A 12,364-nucleotide genomic window follows, 5' to 3' on the forward strand; every position below is an offset into this window, starting at 1 on the left:
GGAAAATAATGGGGGGAAATTTTTCTGTCATATTTTCACCTTCGTATTCCTTCATTTATAAATGTCACTGTTTCAAAATAAATATTTTGTTAAAGATAAATATTTTGGTTGATAAACTAAATATTTATCTCCTAGCAAAATATTTACTTAGAAAATTATATAATTATCCATCAAGTCAAATATTTAGCTTCAAATTAATTATTTAGTTTGATCATTAGTGTGGAGATAAACATTTAGCTTGTGAACTAAATACTTTGCTTGCTAATAAGTATTTAGCTTTAACTAAAACTCAGAGCTCAATAATTATTTTGAAGCTAGTTTTTTTTAGCGTTTTAGGTAACTATTTAGTTAGCTAACTATGTAATTATTACATTTGATAACTATATTTAGTTTAGAGCTAAATATTTGATTTTGGAATAAATATTTAGCTTGAATCTAAATAACATGTTGAAAATATGATGGAAAAATTAACCCAAGTTATTGCTGTAATTATTGACAGTGTAACTTTACAAAAGGTAACTCATATTAATCAGAAAGTGGTTTGTTGGTAAATTGGGTCAAATTTTGTTCACAGTTTATTCACAATTTAATGAGAGCAGGAATTTGTTTTCATTAAGGACCAGGTTGGTTTGGATCGCTTCTTTTCTCTCAATAAATAATTATTTAAAAATAGATTTTTGTATATATATATATTTGTCTGGATTTATAATTATTGAAAGTAGTGGTTACAGAACTTTGATTGTATTTAGAAATCAGATTAAGACCAAGCTTTCCCTGGAAAGCATGTGTTGTAATTAAAAATATCACCCATTTCTGTGAACGCTCCAGGATTTCCCTAAACTGCTGCATGAAAACGTCATTTTAATAACGTGGTCAGTGTTTCTTTTATGAATCCTGTGGATGCTAATAAAACGTTCCCTGAATTTGGCTCCAGAGGGGGAGGATCTTCGCTCCATTTAAAAACAGCCAGCTGCTTAAAAAAATCTCAAACCACATTTCCTCTCATCTCCATCAACGCTTCTTGGCGCGGTAGGTCAAATCCCTCTGCAGTCATGTGATTCAGCATCATCTCGGCTCATTTCTTAGCTTTTTAAAGTATAACTATCCTAAAGTAAAGCCTGCTACCAATTTTAAAATGACTCATTTGATATTTCAAAGAGCAAAATAAACTCTGCCGTTATAAATACAATCTTTTTTAGTAAATTATGAGGTGATTTTCCTTCTTGTTTATTTGTTTTAAGGTGGGTTTTGTTATTTTTGTCAACTTTAATTTGCCTTTTCCATTCCTGTTTGAAACGCTAGAGAGGTTTCGGGTTCCTTTCTGTCCACCCGGTTTTAGTTTTCTATACTGATTTTTATCTGGGATTCTTGCAGGTTCTGTTTAACACATTTATACCATTTTAACTGAAATTAACTTTCAGTTAATTCCACATTAACTGAAATTTGAAAAAATTTCAGTTAATTTTTCCAAACTAATTTGGCAGATTTGTTTCTATAATAGGTGTTTTCTTACTTTTCAATGCTGTCTTTATTAATGTTCTTTTTTTAATGTGATGTACTTATAAAAAAACATCCAACCCTCCTGCTGAAATGCTAATCTTAATCCTTGTATCTTATTTTTATGGCAAAATAATGTTTTTGGACATCCAGATGCAGAATTTCCAATTAGAAACTAATTTCTTTGTTGTGGTGATATTTAGCTAAAACCCATCTGCCTCTATAAGTTTAGTTTTTCTCTGATATTTGACAGAACAATCAGCATGTCTGGTTAGAAGTTTTAATCTGCTCATAAGGAGCATCAATATTATATTCATTTTAGACTTTACGTATTTGAGTTGGTATTTTTTCCAGGAGGAAATAATTAGGCAACACACACAAAAAAGAATTTGTAAAAACAACTAAGTCAAAAATTGTACCTACAAAATCCCAACATAAATAATATTGAAACAGAAGTTAACAGAACAACTCTGAATCGTGTTGTTATGTCGAGGGTTTTGTATTTGTTGAACCATCTAGGCCACCGTACGAATCAAAATCCAGAACAATGGGAAAGTTCAAGAAGATCTATCAGGACGGAAACGCCTTTCTGCCAACTTCCTGAAAAGAGCCGAACTTCCCATCACTACTCAGGATCTTTCTGAGACATTAGTACTTTAATCCTGGAAATGTTCATCAGGTGACAGAAGGCCGACTTTGTAACCGTCTTTATGTGACTCTGAATGTTCAGGTCAGAGTTCATCACTACTCCCAGATTTCAACATGACCTCTGGTTTCTGTCAGTAATAACTGAAGCTGTGTGTTAACTCTGCTTAGGTCCAAAGATAATAACTTCAGTTTCTGTTCAGTTGGAGAAAGCTATGGGACATTTATCAGTTCTACGCTTTTATCCAACTTTCACATCATTGGCGTGAGACGTGTCATAATTCTACATCAGAAGACGCAGACGCAATAAACCCGGACGTAAACAATGGCTGAAAATTATAACGGACTGATGAAAGCAGTCTGAGTCAGTGAACGCATCACATCCCAGTCCAACCAGTCCTGGTCCAACCCCAAGTCCAAAAGGCCGTTTCTGTTAACTGGCCTTCCTTCATCTTGCTATGATTTTGTGACAATCCTGTCAGCCTCCATTGCTGAATAAACTTTAAAACCCTCCATAGATGCGACGGCCATATTAATGCCATAAACAGAGCAGTGCTGTTTAACGTCTCCATTCTTCTTCTGCGTATACCGGTCGCTTTGGGTCAGAACCGTTCACCCAGAAGTCTGACTGAGTTTGGGATTAACTAGAACAAAGAACCACGCAAAAAAAAAAATAAAGGCACTGAGCATCAAGACCTGATGAGTGAGCTTATATGGAGCTAAATTGGTGCCATAAAGTTTGTTCAAAAGAAAAATTATTTTAATTGAAAAAATATTTTGAAACTGAAAAATGTCTGAAACTGAAAAAAGAAATCTTGAATCTGAAAAATATTAATTTTTTATTTTCAAAGCTTTGAAAATATTTTAAGTTTAAAATTTTTCTTAATTTTGAAATCTTATTTTCAATTTCCAAATCTTTTTTCATCACTTTCAAATAATTTCTTTCCAGTTTCAGACTTTTTTCCAGTTCTAAAAATATTTTTTCAGTTGCAAATATTTTTTTCCAGTTTCAATTTTCTTTTCTTTTGAATAAACTTTACATCCCCAATTTAGCTCCAACAACAGCTTCTGTCTGATCTGACCAACGCACACAGTTCCTTTACAGTTCAGCACGACCCACAGAACACGATGATAAACTCAAAGCATCGTCATGGGAACAGGAAACGTCCAACCAGCTGTTGGCAGCTTCGTTTAAAGTCATCTGATTGGAGTATTTGTTTCCGCTGGGGATTTTTCTGGAGACAGAGCGCCGTTTGTGCTCTGCTGCTCTTCCTGCTGTTGGGATGTGATCCCATCACATGGCACCACAGCGGAGACAGATCTTCACCAATGAAGCTTTGAACTACGTGCCGCTAGTAGCACAAGAGAAAATGGTGAGCTCTGTTATGTCCTACCTGTGCTTTCAGTAGCTTTCTATAATATTGCTCGGGTCACACTGAGATTTTGCACGTTTGCTGCTTTAAACTCTTTCAAATGGATTCAATATGGTTTTCCACCAAAATCTACAAAAAGGAACATCGCCTACGTTTTATTACCGTTTAAAGTGACCTATTATGCTTCATGAACAGGTTAGAATAAGTCTATGTTCATTACACCTGAATCTCTCAATTCAGAAGGAGATGTTTTAGGACAAAGTGGTTTCTGGATGGTAAGATGACAACAAAACACTTGTCTTTTTCAGCAGCCATTGTACGGTACATGCAGTGGTAAAACCAGCTGACCAAGCGTGCCAGAACTCTCGTTGGGTTGCTAGGTAACAGGGCAGTGCCTACTGATTTGTGACTTTACATTCCAGAGGCTTTTGAAATAGCTCATTTTCTAGACACTAATAAATTTATTTAAGTTTATTGGTCCTTATGAGTTTAAAAAAAGATGGTTTGGTGCTGAAACTAACTAGTTTCATAGGAATTTGCAGAGTTAGATGAACATGTGCACAAGGCACTCCCTCAGACAACTAATTATGTCATTTAATGTAGAAAATATTAATAAAAATATTTTATATACAATTTTTATGTTGTTAAAGGTAAACAGAAGCAAAGTATGGTGATCTTAATGACATTACAAACACTGGATTTAGATATTTGTTAAAGTAAAACAGCCACTGTGGAAGAAAAATGAACCAGCAACTGTTTTATTTGATAAAAAAATTACATCCATGGAATACATGAAGCTAACAAATAGCTACACTGAAATTAAATACGAAGCGTCGTTACGGTTACTGTTGCTTTAAGAGTCAAGGTTTTGGCGGAAATGAGTCCGGCACTTAAATTCATCCGCCGGCCTATTTCCCCTCCGGACAACGGTCATCGCGAAGCTTCAGACGAGGAGCTGATCGTTTTATTTCTTACCATTCTGTTATAAGTAGTTAATTTGTCGCCATATTTTCAGAAGAAATAAAACAAATTTTGTTTAAAAATAAATCAAACGGTTAAATTTAGATGTTACAGCGAGAGGGAGATTAGGATGGCTCCGACGGAAACCGGTGAGTCAAAACTCGTCTTAAATCTCGCAATTTGTCAACGTTAAATGGTTTTAAAATGCCACAAACTGGTCGACAAAATCAAACCAAGAGTAGATATCTATATATATCTATAGATATATATAGATGTTCAAAGAAGATGAAATGCTATTTATTCTCACAACCCGGGTAACTAAAGACGAACCTATTTTTTCTCCTCACCTCGAGGAGCAAAAATAGGTTTTTACCGAAGTAAAATTAATGACACCACCCGAAAACAACCTAACACATTAAACTTTATTTATTAAAACATTACATAAAGAGTGTTTGAATGAATTAATAGCTTGTATATCCACCTTCCTTCAGCAGCAAAAACTGACGGTCCTTTTTAAATCATTTCTTCAGTCACATCCTTTTATTCGTTAAAGTTTGAGTTAATTATCTAACATTTCACTGTATAATATTTTAGTAAACAGAATAAATGCTGCACTCAAAAACTTCAAGATACCGAGAAGACGAGGCATCATCCCTCCACTGCCGTGCTTCATAGCTGGTGTGGAGTTTGGTGTCTAAAGAAATGGTTTCCAAACTTTGTCATCTTTAGGGGAAGATATTTAGCATCTAATTTTGCATTTACACATGAAATAACAGCTGTTAAAGAAAACGACTATAAAATACATTTTCTACCGTTGTTTGGCGCCCCTCTAGCACGGCGCCCCTCTAGTCTGTGTTTCCTACAATCTGTTCTCTGCAGCTGCACCTTTCGATCATCATGGACTCTGAGAACGACATCCTGTCCAAGGAATACTTCAAGATGATGACGGATATGATCGTGCTGTGCGTCACCTTGGCGCTGTCTCTGTCCTTCTGGATCATCTCGCTCACCATGAGCGCCGTGTCCGGTGAGCCGCCGCGGGATCAGCTCAGAACTTATCACGTAAAACCAAACCGTGAAACCATGCGCTCTTCCCAGAACCGATCAGAAGCTGCTGCTGTTAAAAAACCAGGTCATGGATATTCAACAGTCCACTGGAAAATATTGAAAATAATATCTAATAGCTGGAGCTACGTGGATGTTTTTTTGTTTTTTTTACCCCTCCAGGGTCTTTTGTGGGCTCTAGTGTCCCTTATATGACAGTAGGCTGACAGGAAACGGGGAAGGAGAGGAGGGAAGACATGCGGCAAATGTCGTCGGGTCCGGGAGTCGAACCCGCGACGGCCGCGTCGAGGCCTCAAGGCCTCCAAATACGGGTCGCGCTAACCGCTACGCCACCACGGCACGCCCGGATGTTTTTAAATTATTAAAATTTGGTATTTAATGTTGCTTTTTATTAGGGCTGCAACTTACAATTTGAGTAATTATTCAGATGAATAATCGATTAATCAAATAAACAATTTGACACATTCTGCAGATTTTTCATTTAACGACAATAATAAGAAAATAATAAAAAACATTGTTTTCCCTAAACTGCAGTAACGTAACCATTCCTCTGGTGAACGATTGATCACTTGTAGATTAATTGATAAATTTTTGCATTAATCGGTTAATAGTTGGAAGCAGTTGCAGTTGGTTTAATGAAGTTTAATGAAGTTCTGTGTCACAGATATTTACAGACTTTTTTTAAACTTAAATGTAAATATTTGTTCTTAATTTCTGCTCCAGGTATGTTATTCTTTCAGCTTTTTTAGTCTGTATACTCCAGTTAACAATTAATCAATTAAATTAGTAAAATTAGCTAAATTAGTTAGCGATTATTTCAATATTCGATTAATTATGATTAATCGTTTCAGCCCAAGTTTATGGAACTGCAAAATGTCATTTTTATAAGTACATTCTCACAGAATGTCATAAAAATTTGAGAAAGTGGAAATATTCCCACAGCATGATGCTGCCTCCACCGTGGAGAATATTTAAAGAGCTGAATGGAAAAGCTTGAAAACTCACCTGGAATGTTCTTGAATTCTCCTGGGAAAAGTGTTGAACTCTGTTCTTTTCTACACATATTGAGGCTTGTTTCTGTTTCCCAAAGGGAACCTGCAGCCGGTGTCGCCATGGCGATGGCTGTTCTCCATCTTGGCTCCCCTCATGCTGACGAGCCGAGCGCTGAAGAGACGCAGCCTGGACCGGTCCGGAGCGCTGGGCGGTGAGTCGCTCAGAGGGAAAGAGAATCTGTTTTACTTCCTGGTTCATCTGCAAACATTTTTACCTGTTATTGTTCACTTAACAGCTCCAACTCAGGCAGATCAGATTTTTAAATCTGATTTTGGTCTGGACTTTGACTAGGCCACTTAAATTTGAAATCAGAACAAGCCAAATAAACTTTGCAGTTCCTGAAATCTAATAAATTCCTGTTGGCCGTTTCATTCGAACAGTAATTAAATGAGTGAATTCTGATTTTTTGGTGGTTTTAATGGAGATGTAAGCAGCTGACATCATTAGGTCACTGGACACATTCTCCATTTGATCCGGTTCAAATTTCCTCCTTTCCAGGAAAACCTGTCATGTCGTTTCATCACATGACAAACTGCAGCAGAAACCTTTTAGGAACGAAACAACGCTTGCTGTGTTCAAAACGCCTCCAATAATAATCAATAACTGGTTGATTATTTTTAGCTTTGGCTCAGAAGGTTGTGGTAAGACGCTGATTACATCGTGGCCTCACTGAGCCTGAAACGGCTGCAGCTGCCCTCGTCTTGCGTCATTCTGCTTCCATAAAACAACCGCAGCTTTAGATTAGACAGCAGCAGAATGCCGACTTTAAAAAGGTCAGAGGTCAGCCAACACTTGGACACAGAGGATCGTTGTTCTCTGAGGTTCTGCTGATTCTGAGCGTGAAGATCCGACATTCTGCAGTCAGAGCTACGATTGCTCAGGAAAAGATTTTAGTTTTCTGCTATGTCATTTTCTTCTGATTTTCTCCTTTTATGGATTTATTAGAAATGTTGTTTTTACAATTTTCCAACATTAAACTACATGAACTTTTAAAGACAACCATTTGCAATGGGATCTCCAGTAGCAGTCAGTGGTGCAACGTAAAAGAAGATGCCTCTGACTCAAGACAGTGTCATGACGGGTGAATGAGTTTGAGTTTATTGGGGATTTTCTTAACATTTGATGTTTAGGCTCAGATATAATCCTAAATCTGGTCTGTTTTTCTGGAAAATAAATAAACTATCTAGAGTTTTTATCTGTCAACATGTTTTCTGATCAGATTATTATTGGGTGATGGAAGTTATGATTGAAGGATCTGAGTTTTTCTCCACTGTTCCAACTGTCAGGCACGGTGGTGGCAGCATGGTGGAGAAGCTCTGCTTTGGTTCTGGTTGCTATTTTTGTGGATGTTTGTTCATATTTCTATGTGATGCGTAGGCCTGTCGCGATAAACGGTAAATCAATTAATCGTACGATAAATTAAAACTATCAACCTCATTTTAATTATCGGCATTATCGTCTCTTCTGACCTTTTTCTCTTTCTGTTAATGACACCGAATGAAAAAAGGCTCAACTCCGGTGCTCTCCACTGACCTCTGACCTCATTTCCTCAGTGTAAAGCCCAGCGCAGACGACACGATCTTAGAGCTGTCGGCCCATTTTCAAACCCTGACAGACCACACATTAGCCGACAGAAATCCTAGGTATAACGGTTCGATCGGTTCGGTCCTGCCGTGTGGTGTCCAACAATGGGTACAAAATAATGGCTACAAGTCCAGTGAACTAATTTTAAAACCAGACTTTAATCAATGCTTTACTACAATCTACCTGCAATGCATGTGGCTAGTGTCAGCGTAAAGTCCTGACTGAATGAAAATCATTAGAACCTGTTTACGTCACGTTAACGAAGAACAGCTGAAAAGTTACCGGGTTTATCAACTGCGGTAACAATTTCGCTCCAACTCCTCCTCTTGTCATTTCTATATTCTTTGCATGTTGAATAAACATTAATGTTGTTTCCACATATCATCTCCGGGTTGCTCCGTGTCAGCTTTTGGGATTCCCCTCCGTAATTTCCCCTCAGAAAACATGGAGGAGAATCCGTGATTTCTGATTGGCTGCCTGTCACATTCAACAGGCTGCGTTAAGATCCCAGTCTGGAAAAAACCCTGATTTAGATCGGAGCGGCAACGATGATCTACCGTAACACACCACACAATCTTAGAAAGACCAACGTGCTAAGATTGTTGTAAGGGGAAAAATAGGAGCAAAAATCATGTAGTGTGAATTATTGCATCAGGTGGTCGATGTGCCCATCTTCTCTATTTAAATCTAATTATTACTGAAGGGCAACATAATATACAGACTTCATAATCTTTTGGTTGAATGCAGTATTTATTTCCACTTTTACTTTATGTTGTTTAGTTTTTATCAAGTACATATTTTGTTAATGGAGACTGAGAATACATTTTATTTTTGTTTTTGGTTGTGTTCAGTGTATCTATCTTTGGCAGGAAATCACATGCATTATTACGTCATTTCCATTAAATCAGTGTAAAAAGGTCTTCAGACAATATTATCGTTTATCGCAATAATTTTTGAGACAATTAATCGTTGAGCAAAATTTGCTATCGTGACAGGCCTAGTGATGCGTAACCATGGCAACAAGTCTTTTCTTTATTTTACATCTGGGAGCTGATTAGCATCTCAAAAACTCAAAAAACAACTGAGGAGATGAAAGTTAGTTAGTCATGGATGCAGAGAGAGGAAGATGAAGTTCATTCGTCTCATCGATCTGATCCCCAACTCCAGCATCTTCCTAACCAGAGAGCAAAAGCAAAGGATGTGGATTAGCAGCGCTGCTCATCCAGGACATGTTACTGTGGAATATTGCCTCTGCTGGCTGGATATTGGGCAGTTACAGTGTCAGGATGAACATGACACTGTCTTGAGTCAGAGGCATCTTCTTTTACGTTGCAACACTGACTGCTACTGGAGATCCCATTGCAAATGGTTCAAACGTGGCCACAGAGATCACAAACACTGATTTTCAGTTAGAAAACGTAGTGACAGTCCTCTTTCTGCCCAGCATGATGCTGCCACCACCATGCTGAGCAGTGCTCTCACCTCGGCTCCTATAAACGACCCGCCTGTGACTCGTCTGACCAGAAAACGAGTCGAGTTAAAGAGAGCCGTGGCACTGAAGACAAATAAAGATAAATCAACCTGATATACAGATTGCCTCATGCTTCACCTTTGACCTTTGCAGCTCTCCTGGTGGGCTTCGTGCTGACGATGGCCAACCTGAGCTTCTTCTCCGCCCTGCTGGCGTTCTTCTTCACCTCCAGCCGGCTGACCCGGTGGGGCGCCGAGAAGAAGAGGAAGATAGACGCCGAGTACAAAGAAGGTGAGACGATCAGAGACGAATTAACCGCACAGTTCTCCTGTGACATCATCGCACTTCAAGGAGCTTTGTAACTGACAGCCATCTTGGTAGGCAGTTGCTATGACAACAATAAACAAGCCACAAGCTTAGAACTAGATCTTCCCTCATTCTTAACTTATAAATATCATAAGTACATTACAGTTCTCTGTAAGATAAATATCAGTGATATTTACTGTAGCACTTACTGAAGAACCAGCAAGATTAGCTTAGCTGAAGTAGCTTTTACCTGCTAGCTAAGATAACATGTAGCCTCCATGTTTGTTACTGCCTGTACTCACTGTGCCAGTCAGCAGAACCTGGTTATTCACACCAAGAGTTTGTATGTATTAATCCGATTAATCGCTGATTGTGTTCACTGAATAGTGAACTATGTCGTAGTTCCAGATCGGAGCAGCTCATCGTTTTCCTTCTCCGTCTCATACGGGTCGAGCCCAACAGCAGCCATTTTGTTCATGTTTGTCTTTCATTGGTTAAGTGGCCACATATTTTCTTTTTGTTGGTCTGAAGCCGTGGGTTCGCACCGATTTCCTGCCAAGATGGCGCGGGTCACTTCTGATTCAGACTAGTGGGAATTATTTATTGTTAAATTAAAAGTTGTGAAGCTGAAGGTTCTGTTGCCAGGCGGCCAGAGGAACTGGGTCCAGGTGTTCTGTAACGGCGGCGTTCCCACCGAGCTGGCGCTGCTTTACATGATCGAGGTAAAAACACGAACCGGCCGCTCGCCGTCAGGCCCCGCCCCCTCGCTCACCGCCGCCGCTCTGCTGCAGGTCGGCCCCGGAGAGATTCCCATCGACTTCGGGAAGCAGTACTCGGCCTCCTGGATGTGCCTGTCGCTGCTGGGCGCGCTCGCCTGCAGCGCCGGCGACACCTGGGCGTCGGAGGTGGGGCCGGTCCTCAGCCAATCACAGCCCAGACTCATCACCACCTGGAAGGAAGTCCCAGCAGGTGAGACACCGCTTCAGGTCCATGGCCTAGTCAAAGTCCAGAGCTACATCCTGGAGACGAATGAACAACAAGTTAAGGTTTTCCCTCAGCTGAATGCAAATGCAGGCCACACTTTTCAGATTTTATGTGTTAGAAGAACAAAATGATTAATCAGATTAATCGGTTGCTGAAATAATCAACTAATTTCAAGAGATGCTAATTTTCTCTGCTCTGATCAGCAGACAGATAATCTACTCTGGATTAGATTAGAAATTAAACAAAATGATTGTCAACCAATTTACTAATCAGGACTGACAACAACAACAACAACAACGCACTGAGAGCAGTAAAAACTGTACAAAATGATAAACAATCGTTTCATTTCTAAAAATTAAATCTTTTTTAGAAAATAGTTTTGTATCTGAAAATACAAATATGGTCTGAATTTTCTATAATCTCTTGAAACTTATTGCTCAGTGTTCTGTCAGCAAATGGCCTCCAAGTCTGAATACTCCAATTAACAATTAATTTATTAAATGAGGTGATTATTTCAATAATCGATTAATTGTGATTGATTGTTTCCTAAACACACAGTCTGTATTTTCTATATTCTCTTAGAAAACTCTCTGCTGCTGGAGCATTTTGGGTTTTTGACTCTGTGTACTCCAGTTAGCGATTGATTACTAATTTAGTTGACAATTATTTCAATAATCGATTAATTGTGACTACTCATGATTAATCGTTTCAGTTTAAAAAGCGCCTTAAAAGCTTCCCGAATGTTTTGTACCTTTTCCTCCAGGAACTAACGGAGGCGTGACTCCGGTCGGACTGGCGGCCAGCTTCCTGGGCGGGGCCACAGTGGGCGTGGCCTACTTTGCGACGCAGCTCCTGGCGGTGGGCGACCTGCCGCTGGCCGACCCGCAGTGGCCCGTGGTTCTGTACGGCGGCGTGGCGGGGCTGCTGGGCTCCATGCTGGACTCCCTGCTGGGCGCTCACATGCAGTACTCGGGTCAGTTAACGCTCGCCGTCCGGTCGCCGGGTTAAAGCCGCGTTCACCGAGCCGATGCCCTCTGCGCCCGCAGGCTTCGACTCCAGCATCGGGAAGGTGGTGAGCTACGAGTCGGCCACCACCAGGCGGATCTGCGGGAAGCCCGTCATGGACAACAACGCCGTCAACCTGTTCTCCTCGGTGCTGGTGGCGCTCTTCCTGCCGGGCCTGGCCTGGGGCCTGTGGCCCCGGTAGGCCCGGGATACGGACCGTGTGTTTCTGATCATGAGGATTAGCATCATCGTTTGGTAAATTCATTCCGACGACCTGCAGAGAAACGATTTAATCTTTACGCCACAAAACGAGTTAAAATCACTGAGTTTAATAAACTACTGATCATTCTTTGTAAATCTGCTCCGACTCTGTTTAAATCTTTCACAGCTTTCCATACCTCACGTCTAACAGTTCAGGAAT

The 12,364-nt window shown here is 39.7% G+C and overlaps 1 protein-coding gene across 3 annotated transcripts; it reads left to right on the forward strand.

Annotated features, from left to right (window-relative positions):
- Positions 1–936: 936 nt before the first annotated feature.
- tmem19 (transmembrane protein 19) lies at positions 937–12,300 on the forward strand. 3 transcript variants are annotated; one of them, XM_023350051.1, is made up of 8 exons: positions 937–1,029; positions 5,355–5,502; positions 6,631–6,744; positions 9,802–9,939; positions 10,600–10,676; positions 10,746–10,923; positions 11,702–11,911; positions 11,985–12,300. In XM_023350051.1, exons 2-8 carry the CDS (start codon positions 5,373–5,375, stop codon positions 12,143–12,145), a joined length of 1,008 nt encoding a protein of 335 aa, XP_023205819.1. In that variant the 5' UTR covers positions 937–1,029; positions 5,355–5,372; the 3' UTR covers positions 12,146–12,300. The 3 variants fall into 3 exon arrangements, with proteins under 3 accessions (XP_023205819.1, XP_023205817.1, XP_023205818.1); XM_023350049.1 differs by lacking the exon at positions 937–1,029 and adding an exon at positions 3,289–3,515; XM_023350050.1 differs by lacking the exon at positions 937–1,029 and adding an exon at positions 4,365–4,624.
- The last annotated feature ends 64 nt before the right edge of the window (positions 12,301–12,364 follow it).

Source organism: Xiphophorus maculatus, chromosome 17 (assembly GCF_002775205.1).
Source record: "Xiphophorus maculatus strain JP 163 A chromosome 17, X_maculatus-5.0-male, whole genome shotgun sequence".
Classification (NCBI taxonomy): Eukaryota; Metazoa; Chordata; class Actinopteri; order Cyprinodontiformes; family Poeciliidae; genus Xiphophorus; species Xiphophorus maculatus.